Below are 23,068 nucleotides of genomic sequence, written 5' to 3' on the forward strand. Positions count from 1 at the left end.
TAGCGATAGGGAGAGAGAAGAGAGGTGAAGGGAGAGATCGAGGGAAAGGGAGAGTGAGAGAAAGGAAGAGAGTGAGGGGAGAGAGTGAAGAGAGTAAGGGGAGAGAGTGGAGAGAGTAAGGGGAGAGAGTGAAGAGGGCAGAGAGCGAGAGAAAAAAGGGAGATGGGCGAGAGAGAACGAGAGGGAAAGGGCGAGAGAAAGGGAGAGAGAAGGGGAAAGGGAGAGAGGAAAAGGAGAAAGAAAGGAGAGAGAGGGAAAAGGAGGGAAAGGGAGAGAGCGAGAGAAAGGGAAAGAGGGAAAGGGAGAGAGAGGAAAAGGAGAGAGAGAGGGAAAGGGGGAGAGAGAGGGAGAAAAGAGCGGGGGAGAGAGAGGGAGAACGAGAGCGAGGGAAAGAGAAAAGGGAAAGAAAGAGAAGAGAGTGAGAGGGGGAAAGGGCGAGAGAGGGAGAGAAAAAGGGGGAAAGAAGAGGGGGAGAAAAAAGGGAGAGAGGGGGAAAGGGAGAGAACGAGAGAAAGGGAGAGAAGAGATGAGAGAAAAAAGGGAGAGGAGAGGGGGAAAGGGAGAGAGGGGGAGAGCGAGAGAAAGGGAAAGAGAGGGAGTGAGAAAAAGGGAGAGAGGAAAAGGAGAGATCGAGGGAAAGGAGGAGAGAGAAGAGAGCGGGAGAGAGGAGAGAGAAAAAAGGGAGAGGAGAAAGGGGGAGAGAGAAGAGAGAACGAGTGAGGGAAAGGGCGAGAGAGGGGGAGAGAGGAAAGGGAGAGAAAGAGAAGAGAGTGAGAGGGGAGAGAGGGAAAAGGAGAGAAAAACAGGAGGGGCGAGAAAGAGAGGGAGAGTGGGAAAAGGAGAGAGGGAAAGGGAGAGAAAGAAAAATAGAGAGAAAAGAGGGAGAGAAAGAGAAGGGGGAGATGAGAGAGGGGGAAAGGGAGAGAGAAAAAAGGGGGAGAGAAATAGAGAGAGAAAAAAGGGGGAGAGAGAAGAGAGAGCGAGAGAAAAAAAGGGAGAGAGGGGAGACCGAGAGAGAAAAGGGAGAACGACGGGGCGAGGGAGAGCGAGACAGGGAAAGGGAGAGAGAAAATGAGAGAGGGGGGGCAAAGGGAGAGAGAGAGCAAGGGAAAAGGAGAGGGGGAGAAAGAAAAATAGAGTGCAAGAAAGGGAGAGAAAAAGGGAGAGGGGGAGAAAAAAGGGAGAGGGAGAGAGAAAATGAGAGAGGGGGAGAGGGAAAGGGAGAGAGAAAAATAGAGAGCAAGAGAAAGGGAGAGAGAGCGAGAGGGGGAAAGGAAGAGAGGGAAAAAGGGAGAGGGGGAGAGAAAATGAGAGGAGAGAGAAAATGAGAGAGAGGGGGAGAGTGGAGAGAGGGGAAGGGGGAAGGGAGAGAAAGAAAAATAGAGAGCAAGAGAAAGGGAAAAAGGGAGAGGGGGAAAGGGAAAGGGAGAGAGAGGAGGGGGAGAAGGAAAGAGAGTGCGAGGGAAAGGAAGAGAGAGGAGAGAGGGGGAGAAGGAAAGAGAGTGAGAGGGAAAGGAAGAGAGGCAGAGGGAAAGGGAGAGAGAGAAATAGAGGGAGCGAGAGAAAGGGAGGGGGAAAGGGACAGAGGGAAAAGGAGAGAGAGAGAAAAGGGAGGGAGAGAGCGAGAGAAAGGGAGGGAGCGAGGGAAAAGGAGAGAAAGAAAAATAGAGAGCAAGAGAAAGGGAGAGTGAGAGGGGGGAGGGAGAGAGAGAAAAGGGAGAGGGAGGGAGAGAGAGCAAGGGAAAAGGAGATAGGAGAGGGAAAGGGAGAGAGGGCAAGAGAAAGGGGGGAGGGAAAGCGAGAGAGAGAAAGGGAGTGAGAAAAAAGGGAGAAAGGAGAGAGGGAAAGGGAGGGGAGAGGGAAAGGGGAAGGGAGGGGAGAGGGAAAGGGAGGAGAGGGAAAGTAGGAGAGGAAAAGTGGGAGAGGGAGAGCGAGAGAAAAAGGGAGAGAGGCAAAGAGGGAGAGAAAGAAAAAAAGGAGAGTGAGGGGGAGAGAGAGCGGGAAAGAGAACGGGAGAAGAAAAGGGAGAGAGGGAGCGGGAGGAGAGGAAAAAGGGAGAGAGAGGGGAGAGAGAAGGGAGCGGGAGGAGAGGAAAAGGGAGTGAGAGGGGAGAGAGGGGGAGAGAGAAAAGAGAGGGAGAGAGAGAAAAGAGAGGGAGAGAGAAAAGAGAGGGAGAGAGAGAAAAGAGAGGGAGAGAGAGAAAAGAGAGGGAGAGAGAAAAGAGAGGGAGAGAGAGGGGAGAGAGAGAGAGAGAGGAGAGAGAAAAGAGAGGGAGAGAGAGAAAAGAGGGAGAGAGAGGGGGAGAGAGAAAAGAGGGAGAGAGAGGGGGAAAGGGAGAGAGGGAGAGTAACAAACAGTTGTTGCAGAGAAAAATGAGAGAGAAGAGGGATGTCATTGGATTGGCTGACGGTGTCAGTGATAAAGCCAATGGATGCAATAGCGCTGTGTGGCCACCAGATGGATGTTAATTTTGTTCCAATACCTCCATCTGGTGGCCACATAGCGCTATTGCATCCATTGGAAAGGGAGAGGGGGAGAGCGAGAAAAAGGGAGAGATCGCGCGAGAAAAAGGGAGCGAGAAAAAGGGAGAGAGCGAGCGAGAAAAAGGGAGAGCGAGCGAGAAAAAGGGAGAGCGAGCGAGAAAAAGGGAGAGAAAAAAGGGAGAGAGGGAAGGATAGAGGGAAAGGGAGAGAGGGGTGAAAAGGAGAGAGAAAAAAGGGAGGAGAGACAAAAAAGTGAGAGAGGGAGAGGAAGAGAGCAAGAGAAAGAAAGGGAGAGAAAGAAAGGGAGAGAAAGAAAGGGAGAGAGAGAAGAGGGAAAGGGAGAGAGAGAAAAGGGGAGAGAGAGAGGGAAAGGAAGAGAGAAAGGGAGAGAGAAAAGGGAGAGCGAGAGGGGGAAAGGGAGAGAGAGAAAGGAGAGAGAGGGAAAAGAGGGAGTGAGAGGGGGAAAGGGAGAGAGCAAGGGAGAGAGTGAGGAAAGGAGAGAGAGGAAAGGAGGAGAGAGAAAGGGAGAGAGGGAAAGGGAGAGAGAGAGGGAAAGGGAGAGAGGGAGAAAGGGAGAGGGAAAAGGGAAAGGAGAGAGGAAAAGGGAAAGGGAGAGAGGGAAATAGGGAAAGGAGAGAGGGAAAGGGAGGAGAGAGGGAAATAGGGAAAGGGAGAGAGGGAAATAGGGAAAGGGAGAGAGGAAATAGGGAAAGGGAGAGAGGGAAATAGGGAAAGGAGAGAGGGAAATAGGGAAAGGGAGAGAGGGGAAATAGGGAAAGGGAGAGAGGGGAAATATGGAAAGGGAGAGAGGGGAAATATGGAAAGGGAGAGAGGGAAATAGGGAAAGGGAGAGAGGGAAATAGGGAAAGGGAGAGAGGAAAATAGGGAAAGGGAGAGAGGAAAATAGGGAAAGGGAGAGAGGGAAATAGGGAAAGGGAGAGAGGGAAATATGGAAAGGGAGAGAGGGAAATAGGGAAAGGGAGAGAGGGAAATAGGGAAAGGGAGAGAGGAAAATAGGGAAAGGGAGAGAGGGAAATAGGGAAAGGGAGAGAGGGAAATAGGGAAAGGGAGAGAGGGAAATAGGGAAAGGGAGAGAGGGAAATAGGGAAAGGGAGAGAGGAAAATAGGGAAAGGGAGAGAGGAAAATAGGGAAAGGGAGAGAGGGAAATAGGGAAAGGGAGAGAGGGAAATAGGGAAAGGGAGAGAGGGAAATAGGGAAAGGGAGAGAGGGGAAATATGGAAAGGGAGAGAGGGGAAATATGGAAAGGGAGAGAGGGAAATAGGGAAAGGAGAGAAGGAAATAGGGAAAGGGAGAGAGGGAAATAGGGAAAGGGAGAGAGGGAAATAGGGAAAGGGAGAGAAGGAGAGAGACAGGGAAAGGGGGAGAGGGAGCGAGAGAAAGGGGGAGAGGGAGCGAGAGAAAGGGAGAGAGAGAGAGAGAGAGAGAAAGAGAAATTGATGGACAAAGAAAAAAGGGAGAGGAGAGGGAGAGCGAGAGGGGGAAAGAGGAGAGAAAAAAGGGAGAGAGAGGGAAAGGGAGAGAAAAGGGAGAGAGGGGAGGGAAAGGGAGAGAGAGAGAGAAAGGGAGAGAGAGAAAGAGAGAGAAAAATGGATGGACAGAGAAAAAAGGGAGAGAGAAAAAAGGGAGAGGAGAGGGAGAGAGGGAAAAGGAGAGAGCGTAAGAGAGAGAAAGGGAGGGAGAGAGGGAAAGAGAGAGAGGGAAAGAGAGAGAGAGGGAGAGAGAGAAAAAGGGAGAGAGGCAAAGAGGGAGAGATAAAGAAAAAAAGGAGAGTGAGGCAGAGAGAGGGGGAAAGGGAGCGAGAGAGAGGGAGAGCGGGAGAAGAAAAGGGAGAGAGGGAGCGGGAGGAGAGGAAAAAGGGAGAGAGAGGGGGAAAGGGAGAGCGGGAGAGTAACAAACAGTTGTTGCAGAGAAAAATGAGAGAGAAGAGGGATGTCATTGGATTGGCTGACGGTGTCAGTGATAAAGCCAATGGATCCAATAGCGCTGTGTGGCCACCAGATGGATGTTAATTTTGTTCCAATACCTCCATCTGGTGGCCACATAGCGCTATTGCATCCATTGGAAAGGGAGAGGGGGAGAGCGAGAAAAAGGGAGAGATCGCGCGAGAAAAAGGGAGAGAGCGAGCGAGAAAAAGGGAGAGAAAAAAGGGAGAGGGAAGAGAGGGAGGGATAGAGGGAAAGGGAGAGAGGGGTGAAAAGGAGAGAAAAAGGGAGAGGAGAGACAAAAAAAGGGAGAGAGGGAGTGAGAGACAAAAAAAGGGAGAGAGAGAGCGAGAGAGAAATGGAGAAGGAAAGGCAGAGAGAGAGAGCGAGAGGGAGAGAGAAAGAAAGGGAGAGAGAAAAAAGGGAGAGAGAGAAAAAGGGAGAGAGAGAGAGGGAAAGGGAGAGAGAGAGAGAGAGAAAAAAGGGAGAGAGAGAAAGGGAAAGAGAGAAAGGAGAGAGAGAGAGGGAAAAGAGGGAGTGAGAGGGGGAAAGGGAGAGAGGGAAAGGGAGAGAGGGAAAGAGGGAAAGGGAGAGAGAGAGAGACAGGGAAGTGGGGAGAGGGAGCGAGAGAAAGAGAGAAAGAAAGAGAAAAATTGATGGATAAAGAAAAAAGGGAGAGGAGAGGGAGAGAGAGAGCGTGAAAAGGAGAGAGCGAGAGGGGGAAAGAGGAGAGAAAAAAGGGAGAGAGAGGGACAGAGGGGGAAAGGGAGAGAAAAGGGAGAGAGAGAGGGAAAGGGAGAGAGAGGGAAAGGGAGAGAGAGAGGGAGAGGGAAAGGGAGAGAGAAAGGGAGAGAGAGAGGGATAGAGAAAGAGGAGAGAGAAATTAATGGACAGAGAAAAAAGGGAGAGAGAAAAGGGAGAGAGGAAAAAGGGAGAGAGACAGTGGGAGAGAGAGGGAGACAGTGGGGGAGGGAAAGGGATAGAAAGAAAAATTGATGGACAGAGAAGAAAGAAAGAAAGAGAGAGAGAGAGAGAGAGAGAGAGATCACTGACATTGACCCCTCCTCCATTAGTGCATTCACTGTCAGACCACAGACACCATTGTCAGATCAACATGTTTCTGAAGAAATTAACCGGCAATATTCATTAAAAAAAAAACAGCCCAATAAACTCTCAACATAAACCAATTGTACAGATGGGCTCAAAACAGTGCAGAGAGATTCATTGAAACATTGAACTCTATACAGTTCTTCAATAACTCACAATACCAAAACAATAAAAAAAGGTGTCAATTCAGCTACTCAAAACAACAATTGCATATTCCAAAAAGCAGCATCAAAAGCAAATTTGAGAAAACCAAAGAAACAAAACATTTCTGAAAAATAGTTTGACAATGAATGTAAAACAATTAGAAAACACCCAAGACAAATGTCAAATGAAAACCATAAGCAGCAAACAACCCAGAGCCACGCTATGAAAACTTTGAAACTCTGAAGCCGTAGAAACATACACTGAAACGCAAGAAATTGACAAAATTGACAAAATTGAAAACGCAATTGAACAAAATTAGTTCTGAAACATGTGGAACAATTTAAGCATGACAAAGCCACATGAATTAGCCATACAAGATGAAGGAATTTGGGAAACGTATTGTGATCCTCTTTACAAAAACACCCCACAAACAGACAACAGAACCAATTAGAAATTCAAGAAGAATTTAACATCCTTGAATCAGTCATTAAAAACAACCAAAATCCATTAACAATTGCCCAATAACCCAACAAGAACTAAATGAAAAGCTCAAATCTATAAAATCAAAAGGCTTGTGGTCTAGAAAATATCAGAAATGAAATACTGAAAAACAGCACACCTGAGTTGCTAAATGCTGTGCTTAAATTGTTCAATATGGTATTAACTTTTCCCCTGTCCACAAGAGTGGAGACAAATCAGACCCCAATAATTACAGAGGAATTTGCATAAATAACAACTTGGGAAAGGTTTTCTATAGCATTTTGAATTCAAACCTTTCTTCAAGAACAAAATGTAATTTAGTAAATGTCAAATTGGATTTCTCCCCACATCTTACACACACTAATTACTAAACGTGTACACCTGTAATGAGTATGATGGGAGAAAGTGCTGGTTTCAAGCGCAGGGCGCAGCAGGTGTAAAGGACCACAGGAGGAGGCAGGTAGCATGGTCCAGGGAGAGGTAGAAGGTCATACACAGGGATTCCAAAAAGGTAACAGTACAGGAAGGGAAAAAGGCTAATAACGTAGTCCGGGAGATCAGGCAAGAGCTGGATGACAGGAAATCTGATGGGCAAAAGTACAGGCAGGGAATAGGCAAAAAAACTTTGTTAGTGAGGATGGCCAAAAACTACAATACACAGGAGGACTAATATGGAAATACACAGAGCTCTGAATAGAATGTGGACAAAAACAAGCAATACCTCGCAATGAGCTGAACTAAATACTGTGTGTAAATGACATACAGGTGTGTGAACAGGTGATCAGAATTCAGGTGATTGGGATCTGGAGTGAGCTGTGTTCAGGGGATCTGTGTGTTTGAGAGTGTGAGTTGGAAGCAGACCTTACAGTATATCCCCCCACCAGGTAGAGAATGCGACCACCCAGGCACTTGGAGTCAAGGAGGGCTTGGATGGAATAAGCCGGTGCACCATCGATGTCAAACGGAGGGGGTGCGCCAAGGTGCGCAACTGGAGGATGGACAGGGCTGTAACTCACAGGCTTGAGAAGGGACACGTGGAAGGATGAGGAGATCCGGTAACGGCGGGGCAACTGGAGACGATAGGTGACAGGATTGATGCGGTGTTATTTTGAAGGGACCAATGAACCGGGGACTGAACTTTTTGCAGGGGTCACGAAGCAGGATGTCCCGGGTAGAGAGCCACACATGTTGCCCAGGGTGGAAGAGTGGAGTAGGTCGGCGACGCCGGTCAGCAAACCGTTTCTGGGAGAGGGAAGCTTGATGTAGGTGCCGATGTGCGGTCTCCCAAACCTGCTTACTACGTCAAAACCACACAGACGGCAGGCACAGTTCCGGGCTCTGTCTCCCATGGGATCATGGGGGGGTTGGTATCCAAGGACACACTGAAAAGGAGTGAGATGGAGTGAGGAATGCACCAGAGAGTTCTTCGCGTTTTCGGCCCAGGCTAGATAACGACTCCACTCGTGTGGTTGGTGGGTGCAGTGTTGGCAGAGGTACTTCCCTATTTCCTGATTCAGGTGTTCTGTCTGCCCGTTGGTTTGGGGATGGTACCTGGAGGATAGGCTGATGGAGACGCTCAGTCAGTCGCAGAAGTCTCGCCACACCCTGGAGACAAACTGGGGCCCCCGACCAGAAACGATGTCCTCTGGGATCCCATACAGACGAAACCCCTGTTGGAACATGCACTCGGCCAATTCCATGGCGTTAGGTAGATGCGGAAGGGGAATGAGTCGGCACATCTTTGAGAACCGGTCCACTACAACTAAAATAGTAGTGAAGCCCGAAGAGTCTGGCAGATCCGTGAGGAAATCCATGGCGATGTGGGACCATGGTCTGTGTGGTGTAGGTAAAGGCTTGAGTTTACCGGTAGGTAGTTGGCGAGGGCTCTTTGCCGTTTCACAGACAGGACAGGAAAGAACGTCATCTCGTACGTCTGCTGTTAGGGATGACCACCAGAACTTGCGTGTCAGTATCTCCGTGGTCCGGGTGATCCCGGGATGGCCAGAACTCAGCGAGGTATGGCACCACTGCATTAGTTGCTGGGTCGGAGCGTAGGGCCTCTTTGATGGCTGATTGGATTTCCCACTGTATGGGAGCTGGGTTAGAGGAAGGAGAGTCATATAAACGGGATAAGGAATCAGCCTTCACATTTTTCTTACCGGGCAGATAGGTGACGGTGAATTGGAATTTGAGTCGGGTGAAGAAGAGTGCCCAGCGAGCCTGTCTGGGATTGAGCCTCTTAGCATGTCTTAAGTACTCCAAATTACAGTGGTCCTAAGGACCAGGAATAGGTGATGAGCTCCCTCAAACCAGTGGCGCCACTCATCGATATCCAGTTTAATGGCAAGGATCTCTCGGTTCCCCGGCATCATAGTTCCTCTCAGCGGGTGGCAGTTTCTTTGGAAAAGGCGGCGCACGGGTGTAATTTGGGAGGTGTCCCTACCCACTGAGAGAGAACCGCTCCAACGCCGACCTCGGATGCATCAACCTCCAGAACAAAAGGAAGGGTAGGATCTGGCTGCCTAAGGATGCGTGCAGAGGTGAAGAGGCGTTTCAAGGTTTCAAAAGCTGTAAGGGCGGTGTCGGTCCATTCGAGGGTATGGGTTTTTTGACTGGTGAGAGCTGAGAAAGAAGCGGTTGTGGTGCTGCAGTTTTGCAACCGGCAGTAGTAGTTGGAGAATCCTAGGAAACGTTGTAGTTCCTTTACGGTGGTAGGTTTGGGCCAGTTAAGCACAGCAGTGACTTTGCCTTCGTCCATGTTGACCCCTCCGGGTGTCACCACGATACCTAGGAATGTTACCGTAGCTACATGAAAAGCGCTCTTCTCAGCCTTGACATAAAGATGGTGGTCCTGTAGCCGTTGGAGGACCTGTTGCACATGCTGTATGTGCTCTGCAATGGAATGAGAGTAGATCAAGATATCGTCAATGTACACGAAGAACTGGTTGATTATGTCCTGGAAAACTTCCTTCATGAAGGACTGGAAGACTGCGGGAGCATTGGTGAGACCGTAGGGCATAACCAGGTATTCGTAGTGGCCCTTAGCGGTGATGAACGCCATCTTCCACTCATCCCCGCTTCGGATACGGACCAGGTTGTATGCACTACATAGGTCCAGTTTAGAGTAGATAGTAGCCTGTCCAACTTGTTCTAGTGCGGCCGGAATAAGACGAAGAGGGAAGCAATTCTTGATTGTAAGAGGGATCATTGAGGAATCGGTAATCTATGCAGGGATGGAGACTACCATCCTTTTTTTCCACAAAGAAGAAACTAGATGCAGCCGGAGACATGGGTGGATGGACGAATCCCATGTCGAGGGCCTCTTCTATATAGGTGTTCATAGCCCCATTCTCTGGGATGGACAAGGAGTAGATCCGACACTTAGGGGCGATACCCCAGGAAGGAGATCAATCGCGCAGTCCTTCGGGCGATGAGGCAGAATGGATGCCTTTTTCTTGCTGAAGACAGTCGGGAACTGGGCAGATACAGGAGTCAGACAGCTATTGGGTAGGCAGTTACTCTCGGCACAATAGAGGAACAGGTTCACGTAACCTCCGGTGTCTCTCGGCTGGCGTGAGGGGCGCCGCCAAGTTGCATGGGCTCGGAGCTATTAGACCGTGATGGACAAGAAAAGGGCGTGGAAGACTCGCAGGCCATGGGTGACTATATAGGTCTGCGGTCCACCAGTAGGTTGCCAATGGATATGGACATCCGGATGTATTGGTTTAGGTCCGTTAAATCTCCTCTGCAGGCCAGTTCGGTCTGTAACTCCCGATTAAGGCCCCTCCAGTAGACTGTAAAGAGTGCTCGTTCACTCCATTCACTGCCGGCAGCCATGGTGCGGAACTCAAGGGCATACTCAGTGGTGAAGCGATGGCCCCTGTCGCAGCTCACATAACAGGTCCTCGGTGTGACGACCTGAAGCCGAATGGTCTAACACCTCCTTGAAGAGGGCGTGGAAAGGTGATTCAGAGGACAGTTCAGAACTTTGAGCGGCCCACAGGGCTGTGCCCCAATCCAGAACTTTGTCTTTGAAGACAGCAGGGTGATGGTCTATGTACAGGTTACATTGCATGAGAAATCCTTGACATTTCCCCAGGGAGCCGTCGTATTTATTAGGCATGGATATGGAGAGAGATGAATGAGAGGAGGCTGTGGCACCTGATATCGGTGAAGCAGGAATGGACTGGCAAAAGAGGTCAGAGTTCATCGATTAATTCCTCCTGCAGGGTTAGATGTACAGTGAGGGAAAAAAGTATTTGATCCCCTGCTGATTTTGTACGTTTGCCCACTGACAAAGAAATGATCAGTCTATAATTTTAATGGTAGGTTTATTTGAACAGTGAGAGACAGAATAACAACAAAAAAATCCAGAAAAACACATGTCAAAAATGTTATAAATTGATTTGCATTTTAATCAAAAACCAAAGAACATAATTATTTTCACAACGTCAAGGTGAGAGACAAGGCTGCAGTTTGAGTCCAAATCTTTTCAACATTTATATCAATGAATTAGCAGACATGTTAGACCCTTCTCCAGCCCCAGGACTCACACTATTTGACACAGAGGTAAAATGCCTGCTATATGCTGAGGATTTGGTTATTCTATCACCGACCAAAGAAGGTCTTCAACAGAACCTTAACATTCTTGAGCAAAATTGCCATAACTGGGCCCTGGCAGTAAATTTAAAAAAAGAAACAAATAGAAATTCACCCTGAACAACACCATAATTGAACACACTAAAAATTACTCATAACTTGGTCTGACCATATCTGCATCGGGAAACTTTTGCTTCTTGCGGATCAGTGGGACGCCAACATCCGGGGAAATTGCAGAGCGCGAAATTCAAAATTCGTAATATTAAACATTCATGAAAATACAAGTGTCTTACAAAGTTTAAAAGCTTAACTTCTTGTTAACCTCTCTGGGAAATCGCCAACAGCCAGTGAAATAGCAGAGCGCCAAATTCAAAACAACAAAAATCTCATAATTCAAATTTCTCACACATACAAGTATTATACACCATTTTAAAGATAAACTTCTCGTTAATCCAACCACAGTGTCCGATTTCAAAAAGGCTTTAAGGCGAAAGCATACCATTAGATTATGTTAGGACAGCACCTAGACAAGAAAAACCACACAGCCATTTTCCAAGCAAGGAGAGGCGTCACCAAAACCAGAAATACAGTTCAAATGAATCACTAACCTTTGATGATCTTCATCAGATGGCACTCATAGGACTTCATGTTACACAATACATGTATGTTTTGCTCAATAAAGTTCATATTTATATCCAAAAAAAACATTTTACATTGGCATGTAATGTTCAGAAATGTTTTGCCTCCCAAAACTACCGGTGAATGAGCACATCAATTTACAGAAATACTCATCATAAACGTTGATAAAATATACAACTGTTATGCATAGAATTAAAGATAAACTGCTCCTTAATGCAACCAGTGTCAGATTTCAAAAAAGCTTTACAGCGAAAGCACACTGCAATAATCTGAGTACAGCGCTCAGTCACCAAAACAAGCCATACAGATACCCGCCATGTTGTGGAGTCAACAAAAGTCAGAAATAGCATTATAAATATTCACTTACCTTTGATGATCTTCATCGGAATGCACTCCCAGGAATCCCCTTTCCACAATAAATGTTTGTTTTGTTTCGATAAAGTTCATCTTTTTGTCCAAATACCTACTTTTTGTTCGCACGTTTAGTCCAGCATTCCAAATTCACAAGAGCGCGCGTATGTCCAGACGAAAAGTCAAAATAGTTACATTACAGTTCGTAGAAACATGTCAAAAGTTGTATAGAATCAATCTTTAGGATGTTTTTATTATAAGTCTTCAATCATTTTCCAACCGGACAATTCCTTTGTCTTCATAAAGGAAAGAGAAGGGAGCTCGTGCTCATGCCCGCGCGTGACTGAGAAGATGGCCTAAGCCAGACACCTGATTCCAACAGCTCTTATTCTCTTCCTATTCACAGTAGAAGCCTGAAACAACATTCTAAAGACTGTTGACATCTAGTGGAAGCCTTAGGAAGTGCAATATGACCCCACAGACACTGTATATTGGATAGGCAATCACTTGAAAAGCTACAAACCTCAGATTTCCCACTTCCTGGTTGGATTTGTTCTCTTTTGGGTCTGAGTAGCAGGCTGTTTACTCTGGGCACCTCATTCATCCAAGCTACTCAATACTGCCACCCTTTCCTAGAGAAGTTAATCCAGCCGCTTTGTCAGATTTCAAAAAGGCTTTACGGCGAAAGCATACCATGCGATTATCTGAGGACAGCGCCACGCATACAAAAGCATTACAAACATTTTCCAAACAAGCAGAGGCATCACAAAAGTCAGAAATAGCGATAAAATAAATCACTTACCTTTGAAGATCTTCCTCTGTTTGCAATCCCAAGGGTCCCGGCTACATAACAAATGGTCATTTTGTTCAATAAAGTCCTTCTTTATATCCCAAAAAAGTCAGTTTAGTTGGCGAGCTTGATTCAGTAATCCACCGGTTTCCCTCGTTCAAAATGCATACAAATGAATCCCAAAGGTTACCAATAAACTTTGTCCAAACAAGTCAAACAACGTTTCTAATCAATCCTCAGGTACCCTAATATGTAAATAAACGAACAAATTTAAGACTGAGAATAGTATGTTCATTACCGGAGATAAATAACGAAGTGCGGGCCCTCATCCACGCGCGCCACAATACTACAGCCAAAATGGGAGCCACCTAGAAAAACTACAAATTCTGCTCATTTTTCAAACAACAAGTCTGAAACTCTTTCTGAAGACTGCAGTTCATAGGGCTTACAGTAGATGTCAACAATCTGGGAGGTATTCCATTGATATTCCCATAGACAGCCATTTCAATGAGTGCTGAGCTCAACAACAACACAAAATTCCAGATTGATTCTCCTCGGGTTTTCGCCTGCCATATCAGTTGTATTATACTCACAAACATTATTTTAACAGTTTTGGAAACTTTAGAGTATTTGCTATCCAATACTACTATTATATGCATATCCTAGCTTCTGGGCCTGAGTAACAGGCAGTTTACTTTGGGCACATCAATCATCCAAACTTCCGAATACTGCCCCCTATCCCGAAGAAGTTTTAACCTCTTACATCTAGACGTTCCGCTAGCGGAACACCTGCTCCAATATCCAATGATAGGCGTGGCGCGAATGACAAATTCCTCAAAAAACCCAAAACTTCAATTTTTCAAACATATGACTATTTTACACCATTTTAAAGACAAGACTCTCCTTTATCTAACCACACTGTCCGATTTCAAAAAGGCTTTACAGCGAAAGCAAAACATTAGATTATGTAAGCAGAGTACCCAGCCAGAAATAAATCAGACACCCATTTTTCAAGCTAGCATATAATGTCACAAAAAACAAAACCACAGCTAAATGCAGCACTAACCTTTGATGATCATCAGATGACACGCCTAGGACATTATGTTATACAATACATGCATGTTTTGTTCAATCAAGTTCATATTTATATCAAAAAACAGCTTTTTACATTAGCATGTGACGTTCAGAACTAGCATTCCCACCGAACACTTCCGGTGAATTTACTAAATTACTCAATATAAACGTTCACAAAAAACATAACAATTATTTTAAGAATTATAGATACAGAACTCCTTTGTGCAATCGAGGTGTCCGATTTTAAAATAGCTTTTCGGTGAAAGCACATTTTGCAATATTCTGAGTAGATAGCCCAGCCATCACGGCTAGCTATTTTGACACCCACCAAGTTTGACCCTCACCAAACTCCGATTTACTATTAGAAAAGTTTGATTACCTTTGGTGTTCTTCGTCAGAATGCACTCCCAGGACTGCTACTTCAATAACAAATGTTGGTTTGGTTCAAAATAATCCATACTTATATCCAAATAGCGGCGTTTTGTTCGTGCGTTCAAGACACTATCCAAGGGTGACGAAGGGTTACGCGCTCGACGCGTTTCGTGACAAAAAATTCTAAATATTCCATTACCGTACTTCGAAGCATGTCAACCGCTGTTTAAAATCAATTTTTATGCAATTTTTCTCGTAAAAAAGTGATAATATTCCGACCGGGAGTGGTTGTTTTTGTTCAAAGAGAGAGAAAGTAAACATGGAGTCGACTCGTGCACGAGCCTCAGTCTCATAGTACTCTGACCGGCCACTATCCAAACGCGCTAATGTTTTTCAGCCAGGGCCTGCAAAGCCACGATTCAGCTTTTTGCCGCCTTCTGAGAGCCCATGGGAGCCGTAGGAAGTGTCACGTAACAGCAGAGATCCCCTGTTTTGGATAGAGATAATCAAGAAGGCCAAGAAATGGTCAGACAGGGTACTTCCTGTACAGAATCTTCTCAGGTTTTGGCCTGCCAAATGAGTTCCGTTATACTCACAGACACCATTCAAACAGTTTTAGAAACTTGAGTGTTTTCTATCCAAAGCTAATAATTATATGCATATTCTAGTTTCTGGGCAGGAGTAATAATCAGATTAAATCGGGTACGTTTTTTATCCGGCCGTGAAAATACTGCCCCCTATCCATAACAGGTTAATATGGCACTCAAAGAAAAAGCCTGCAGAGCATTGTATGCAATAAAAATGAAATTATTCAAAATCAAAATCCCAATTAAAATTTGGACCAAAATATTTGACAGTGTAATCCTACCAATAGCTCTTTACGGAACTGAGGTTTGGGGGCCACTCAAACTGGATTTTAAAATGTGGGACGAACATCCAATTGAAGCCCTACATGCAGAATTCCGTCAGAAAATTCTACAAGTCCAGAGAAATACACCAACTAATGCATGTAGGGCAGAATTTGGGCGCTTTCCACTGGTAATGAAAATACAGAAAAAACAGACATGGACTTAGAAACCGGCAGACATGAAAAGACATGGCTACCCAAAGAGGAGTGTGTATGTGGTCACTGCACAACAGGGGAGGTAGAAACGGAGATGCACGTTCTCCTTTACTGTGATAAATGTTCCTCACCAAGAGATTCATTATTCACAGAAATTACTACATTTATTCCAAATTTTAACTAATTTAACCCAGAGGAAAAACTAAAAATACTCATAGGCGAAGGAGCAATGGCTCCTCTTGAAGCCAAATATGTATTTGCCTGCCATAGCCTGAGGGATACTGGATAATAACATCTGCATAGTAAACAGTAGTATACTGTAAACTATTATAGTAAACTATTATTGTTGTTACTATTATTATTATTATTGTTGTTGTGATTATCATTCCATATTCTATGGGTAGTAGGGTGATGGTAATGATAACAGTTTAATGATGATGGTTGTAGTAATGATGATGGTAGTTGTAGTACTGATGTAATGGGGAAGATGACAGTTATTTAGTTATAAGTTAGTTATAGTTTCATCTTCCATGTTTAGCTTTTTATATTTATTACATTTATACTATTGACTTTCCATTTTATTGTTGTTATTTTTGTATTATAATTTACTACCATTTTATATTACTATTTGTTGTTCTTTATAATTTTATTACAATGTATATTGTATACATTCTCAATATTGCCAAAGCAACAATGTTTTTCATGCCAATAAAGCAGTTTGATTTAGAAGAAAAAAATGAATGAAAGAGAGAAAAGAGGAGAGAAAAGAGAAAAAGGAGAGAGAAAGGAGAGAGAAAGAAGGAGAGAGAGAGAAAGAGAAAGAAGGAGAGAGAAAGAGAGAAAGAATGAGGAAAGAAAGAAAGAGGGAAAGAAAGAGGAAAGAAAGAAAGAGGGAAAGAAAGAGGAAAGAAAGAAAGAGGGAAAGAAAGAGGAAAGAAAGAGGAGAGAGAAAGAAAGAGAGAAAGAAAGAGGAGCGAGAGAAAAAGGAGAGAGAGCGAGAGAAAAATGAGAAATGAGAAAAATGAGAGAGAAAAGTGAGAAGTGAGAGTAAAGAGAAAAGAGAGAAAATAGAGAGAAGAGAGAAAGAATGGAGTGGAATGGAGAGAAAACAGAAAGAAAAGAGAAGGATTAAGAGAGAAAAGAGAGAAGAGCGAGAAAAGAGAAAAAGAATGAGAGAGAAAAGGGGAGGGAGAGAGAGAAAGAGGTTAGAGAGATGGAAGAGAGAAAAGAGAGGGGGAAAGGGGGGGTTAAAGAGATATTAAAATGCAATGCAATCTCTTGCGTCATCTCCCTATCATGCACTTGTTAAAGGCACTGTACCGGTACTGTACCTTTCTGCGTTGTGTTCTGGTGAGGTGTAGGTGGAAGACAAGTCTCTGGACACAATTCTGCCGGTTGTCTCTCTTTTAGTGACTACATGGAATGGATACAAATAAAAAACAAAAGGTTGATGCTGCTGTCTGGACTCCCACACACAAGTATATCAAATCAAATGTATTTATATAGCCCTTCTTACATCTGCTGATATATCAAAGTGCTGTACAGAAACCCAGCCTAAAACCCCAAACAGCAAGCAATGCAGGTGTAGAAGCACGTATATTAGCCTCTCTTTATCATGCTCTGAGCCAACTCACGTCAACAACAAAAACTGCATTGTACAAAATGTACATGCTCATTATTTCAAAAGACTCACATTTCATTTTATAGATGTTGTACAGAGATAATTTGCTAATAAATGCTAAATATTTCTTAGTGTACTATTGTGGTATTATACCGGAGGTATACTAATGAGGCAACAACGCCATTTTTGACATGACCAGACAAGTAACAAAATGAACAGCTAACTAATTAGCACAAACATTACATATCAAATCGTCACATTTCACAACATACATGCATGGAATGGACACAAATACAAGGCAAAGGTTGATGCTGCCGTCTGGACTACCATACACAAGTATATTTGCCTGATAAAAGACAAAAGAGTGCAGAATTCCTGTCAGAAAACTCACGCTGTCTGCACCTGAGACCCTCTCCTGCAAAGGTAACGGTTGCTGGGCAAGCCTTGCAAAGTTGCAATCAAAGTTGCACTAAAACACTATCCCCATTAACACTAATATAAATATTCCTAAAAACAGTAGTGCAACACTAAATCAATGACGATATAATTTTCGATTGTCTTTTTTTGTACATTTGTGGACATTTGCGAACATGTGCATTCAAAAGACCGGAGCGTACATAACACATACCTCTCCTCATCACGCGCTGAGCAAACCGAGGAGTAAAAGCATGGCTCCCGTTGATGACCTCACAGCATTAACACAATTTAGAAAATAAATACAATACAATAGTTCACTCTTAAAAGTAGTGTAACACATCTCAAAATAACCTTAAAACAATTAATTTGAATAAATATGAGGGATTTTCGGTGAAATACATAAAGTATATGTTATACCTGTCAAACATACGTAGCATTTGCAACAGGTGTTGTGCCGAAAATCTCCCCCTTCACGTTCTTCATTGTTGCGACTTGATTGCTAGTTGTCGTTTCTGCTCTCCACTCCTTTGTCAGTTTAGCGTACATTTCACTGATCTTAGTAGCAGGAAGCATTTTTGTCTGCAGTTTTCGGTTTGACTATTTGTTTCAAATGTATGTGGCGGTTCTAGCTTGTATGGCGCCCTGGGCGAACCCCCCCTTCAGCGCCCCTTGTCGCCCCCGGCTAGATGCCCCTGGGCGGCTGCCCATGTCGCCTGTACCTAAATCCACTACTGATTTTTGTATTAGTCTATAAATAAATCTCTTTGACAAAATTCGTCATCTCTCCCATGTCTTATTCAACTAGTATTTTTGAAAGTGTAAGGATAATAATTCAGCCATAGTTGTTCTGAAATGTTTATTGCTTGCCAACATTTTACTCCCTCCTCTATGTTTAATATAACACACATACATTAATTATTAATTTCGGTTGCCTATCCTGACGTGAAGTTTGTTCTATAGAAAGTATTTGAAGTGTTAAAAAACGTAGCTAGCGATCGTCAATACGTAGCTAGCGATTGTCAACACGATAGGATCTGAATGTAGGAAGAGACGCGTCACACACGCCTGTTTAGACAGTTTTCACAGCCTTCTTGTTATGAAGTCAATCAACTGTATTCGCTTCTCAAGTCAAGGTTATTGAGTTGACGATGTTTTGTGCTGTATAAATGTTTGGGAAAGTATTTGTTTTAAGCAAATAACGCCTGCCAGCTGCGAGAGAAAAGTAATCGCTTCTGCAATAAAATCCGACGGGCTAACGGTGCATGAACACTAAATAGCGGTAAATTGCCGCGTGTCTCTTATGCCGCCCATTGTGACTCGCTTGTGGGCGTGCTGGGAGCATATGGCAGCATGTAGCAGCATGTTCGATTGGGAAAAGAGAGAAAGTAAATGAACTACCTAGATAGCTGAATGCAGCCTGCCGCAATACTTTACAGTTATGTCAAGTTGGCTGGATGTCCTTTGGGTGTCGGGCCATACACGATACACACGGGAAACTGTTGAGCGTGACAAATCCAGCAGCGTTACAGTTCTTGACACACTCAAACCGGTGCACCTGGCACCTACTACCATACCCCGTTCAAAGGCACTTAAATCTTTTGTGTTGCCCATTCACCCTCTGAATGGCACACATACACAATCCATGTCTCAATTGTCTCAAGGCTTAAACATCCTTCATTAACCTGTCTCCTCCCCTTCATCTGCACTGAAGTGGATTTAACAAGTGACATCAATAAGGGAGTATACATTCACCTGGTCAGTCTATGTCATGGAAAGAGCAGGCGTTCATAATGTTTTGAACAAACAGGACACGCACGCCTCTGAGAATCACGCAGCGCTGCTGGGCTGGCCAAAGGCACAGTAGGGTCACACATGCCGCTTTGAATGGGTCGGTTGTGTGAAGAGGACACAAATAACTTTGTCCTTTTTTAAATATTTATTTTGAATGAAAACGTCTTCACAAATCGTGATTTTATCAGGAGAGAAGATATTCCATGCGGTAATAATCCGATTATTTCTCTCTCTGTCTCTCTGTCTATGGCGCACAGTTCACCATCTGCATTTTTTGTGATACCGGGAGCACGTCAGCTGGTGCGTGGTAGCTGCAGTGTTAGTAATAACAGACAGCATTACTGTGCAGACACGGAGGACCGTCTCTCGCGGGTGACGAGTCCGGGTCCGTTGCATTTCTAACTGCCATGGGGAGAAAACGGTCGGCTAAAAACACTCCGTCTCAAGGGTGAATGACCGCACACCGAGAGGCGAGCGAGCAGATGCTGTTAATTCAACAACCAAATGCAATTGATTTTACATACAACAACACCAGAAGCTATTGTCAGAGCTTTGGGCTCTAAACTTTTATATTTCTTAGTTATATCTTATCTAAAACTTCCCCCGATATTGGGTGTTTGGACTGGAGAGAACGGAAGGTGAGTACATCATAAGAGATGGAGGGAGAGGGGGACTCATTTAAGGTTAACTTGAGTGTATCAATGTGGTATCATGTGGTATATGCAGTACTTAAATGTAGAAATGCAACCAGTGTTTCTGGCTCTCTCTCTTCTGCAATTCCTTTTCTCTGCATGGTCTCTCTTTTTCTCTTCCTATATTTTTCTCTCTCTCTCTAGGTCTGTCTCTCTCTAGGTCTGTCTCTCTCTAGGTCTGTCTCTCTCTAGGTCTGTCTCTCTCTAGGTCTCTCGGTCTCTCTCTCTAGATCTCTCTCTCTCTAGATCTCTCTCTAGATCTCTTTCTCTCTAGGTCTCCCTCTCTCTAGGTCTCCCTCTCTCTAGGTCTCCCTCTCTCTAGGTCTCCTCTCTCTAGGTCTCTCTCTCTCTAGGTCTCTCTCTCTCTAGGTCTCTCTCTCTTAGGTCTCTCTCTCTAGGTCTCTCTCTCTAGGTCTCTTTCTCTAGGTCTCTTTCTCTAGGTCTCTCTCTCTAGGTCTCTCTCTCTAGATCTCTCTCTCTAGGTCTCTCTCTCTAGGTCTCTCTCTCTAGGTCTCTCTCTCTAGGTCTCTTTCTCTAGGTCTCTTTCTCTAGGTCTCTCTCTCTAGATCTCTTTCTCTCTAGGTCTCCCTCTCTCCATGTCTCCCTCTCTCCAGGTCTCTCTCTCTCTAGGTCTCTCTCTCTCTAGGTCTCTCTCTCTCTAGGTCTCTCTCTCTCTAGGTCTCTCTCTCTCTAGGTCTCTCTCTCTAGGTCTCTCTCTCTAGGTCTCTTCTCTCTAGGTCTCTTCTCTCTCTAGGTCTCTTCTCTCTCTAGGTCTCTTCTCTCTCTAGGTCTCTCTCTCTAGGTCTCTCTCTCTCTAGGTCTCTTCTCTCTCTAGGTCTCTCTCTCTAGGTCTCTCTCTCTAGGTCTCTCTCTCTCTAGGTCTCTCTCTCTAGGTCTCTCTCTCTAGGTCTCTCTCTCTAGGTCTCTTCTCTCTAGGTCTCTTCTCTCTCTAGGTCTCTTCTCTCTCTAGGTCTCTTCTCTCTCTAGGTCTCTCTCTCTAGGTCTCTCTCTCTCTAGGTCTCTTCTCTCTCTAGGTCTCTTCTCTCTAGGTCTCTTCTCTCTCTAGGTCTCTTCTCTCTCTAGGTCTCTTCTCTCTCTAGGTCTCTTCTCTCTCTAGGTCTCTTCTCTCTCTAGGTCTCTCTCTCTAGGTCTCCCTCTCTCTAGGTCTCCCTCTCTCTAGGTCTCTCTCTCTCTAGGTCTCTCTCTAGGTCTCTCTCTCTCTAGGTCTCTCTCTCTCTAGGTCTCTCTCTCTCTAGGTCTCTTTCTCTAGGTCTCTTTCTCTAGGTCTCTCTCTCTAGGTCTCTCTCTCTAGATCTCTTTCTCTAGGTCTCTCTCTCTAGGTCTCTCTCTCTAGGTCTCTCTCTCTAGGTCTCTCTCTCTAGGTCTCTCTCTCTAGGTCTCTTTCTCTAGGTCTCTTTCTCTAGGTCTCTCTCTCTAGGTCTCTCTCTCTAGATCTCTTTCTCTCTAGGTCTCCCTCTCTCCATGTCTCCCTCTCTCCAGGTCTCTCTCTCTCTAGGTCTCTCTCTCTCTAGGTCTCTCTCTCTCTAGGTCTCTCTCTCTCTAGGTCTCTCTCTCTAGGTCTCTCTCTCTAGGTCTCTTCTCTCTAGGTCTCTTCTCTCTCTAGGTCTCTTCTCTCTAGGTCTCTCTCTCTCTAGGTCTCTTCTCTCTCTAGGTCTCTTCTCTCTCTAGGTCTCTTCTCTCTCTAGGTCTCTTCTCTCTCTAGGTCTCTCTCTCTAGGTCTCTCTCTCTCTAGGTCTCTCTCTCTCTAGGTCTCTCTCTCTAGGTCTCTCTCTCTCTCCTCTGCCATCAAGAGTGGAGTAGATGGAGATGAAGGGGGACGGAGGAGGGAGATATCTTTAAATCAATATCCTAGAAACAGTTGGTTGACCGTTACTATGGTATCACTGGGGTGGTAAAGGCTCAATTTACCGTCAGACTAGAGGGAAGAGGGGATACAACTCAGACTAGAGGGAAGAGGGGATACAACTCAGACTAGAGGGAAGAGGGGATACATCTCAGACTAGAGGGAAGAGGGGATACATCTCAGACTAAAGGGAAGAGGGGATACAACTCAGACTAGAGGGAAGAGGGGATACAACTCAGACTAGAGGGAAGAGGGGATACAACTCAGACTAGAGGGAAGAGGGGATACAACTCAGACTAGAGGGAAGAGGGGATACATCTCAGACTAGAGGGAAGAGGGGATACATCTCAGACTAGAGTGAAGAGGGGATACAACTCAGACTAGAGGGAAGAGGGGATACAACTCAGACTAGAGGGAAGAGGGGATACATCTCAGACTAGAGGGAAGAGGGGATACATCTCAGACTAGAGGGAAGAGGGGATACAACTCAGACTAGAGGGAAGAGGGGATACATCTCAGACTAGAGGGAAGAGGGGATACATCTCAGACTAGAGAGAAGAGGGGATACATCTCAGACTAGAGTGAAGAGGGGATACAACTCAGACTAGAGTGAAGAGGGGATACAACTCAGACTAGAGGGAAGAGGGGATACAACTCAGACTAGAGGGAAGAGGGGATACAACTCAGACTAGAGGGAAGAGGGGATACAACTCAGACTAGAGGGAAGAGGGGATACAACTCAGACTAGAGGGAAGAGGGGATACAACTCAGTCTAGAGGGAAGAGGGGATACAACTCAGACTAGAGGGAAGAGGGGATACAACTCAGACTAGAGGGAAGAGGGGATACATCTCAGACTAGAGGGAAGAGGGGATACAACTCAGACTAGAGGGAAGAGGGGATACATCTCAGACTAGAGGGAAGAGGGGATACATCTCAGACTAGAGGGAAGAGGGGATACAACTCAGACTAGAGGGAAGAGGGGATACAACTCAGACTAGAGGGAAGAGGGGATACAACTCAGACTAGAGGGAAGAGGGGATACAACTCAGACTAGAGGGAAGAGGGGATACAACTCAGACTAGAGGGAAGAGGGGATACAACTCAGACTAGAGGGAAGAGGGGATACAACTCAGACTAGAGGGAAGAGGGGATACAACTCAGACTAGAGTGAAGAGGGGATACAACTCAGACTAGAGGGAAGAGGGGATACATCTCAGACTAGAGGGAAGAGGGGATACAACTCAGACTAGAGGGAAGAGGGGATACAACTCAGACTAGAGGGAAGAGGGGATACATCTCAGACTAGAAGGAAGAGGGGATACAACTCAGACTAGAGGGAAGGAGTAGAGGAGACAGGTTGAAGGGAATAAAAAAGTTGTTATCTATCCTCTAATTCTCGTCCGTCCGTCCCTCTCTCTCTCTCTCTCTCTCTCTCTCGGTGCGTGTGTGTACAGATGAAGTGGGTAACAGGTGTGTGATGGTGGTCTCTTCACAGAGAGCTACTGTAACATCTGCAACGCTCAACTCATCTCAGAGTCTCAATGCGTGGCACACTACGAGGTTAGTCACTCACACACACACACACACACACACACACACACACACACACACACACACACACACACACACACACAC

The 23,068-nt window shown here is 45.2% G+C and overlaps 1 protein-coding gene across 1 annotated transcript in view; it reads right to left on the reverse strand.

The window, feature by feature from the left end:
- The window catches only part of LOC123737911 (trichohyalin), a gene marked incomplete at its 3' end in the record, with an annotated part of 17,201 nt that extends 7,982 nt beyond the window's left edge, over positions 1 to 9,219 (reverse strand). Inside the window, exons 1-4 of the mRNA XM_045713274.1 lie at positions 8,866 to 9,219; positions 7,763 to 8,254; positions 7,313 to 7,540; positions 7,175 to 7,228 (exon numbers count right to left, since the gene is read on the reverse strand). Coding sequence (XP_045569230.1) covers positions 7,175 to 7,228; positions 7,313 to 7,540; positions 7,763 to 8,254; positions 8,866 to 9,219 — 1,128 coding nt within the window. The remainder of the gene's footprint in view (positions 1 to 7,174; positions 7,229 to 7,312; positions 7,541 to 7,762; positions 8,255 to 8,865) is intronic.
- Positions 9,220 to 23,068: the final 13,849 nt, after the last annotated feature.

Source organism: Salmo salar, chromosome ssa02 (genome assembly GCF_905237065.1).
Source record: "Salmo salar chromosome ssa02, Ssal_v3.1, whole genome shotgun sequence".
Taxonomy (NCBI): domain Eukaryota; kingdom Metazoa; phylum Chordata; class Actinopteri; order Salmoniformes; family Salmonidae; genus Salmo; species Salmo salar.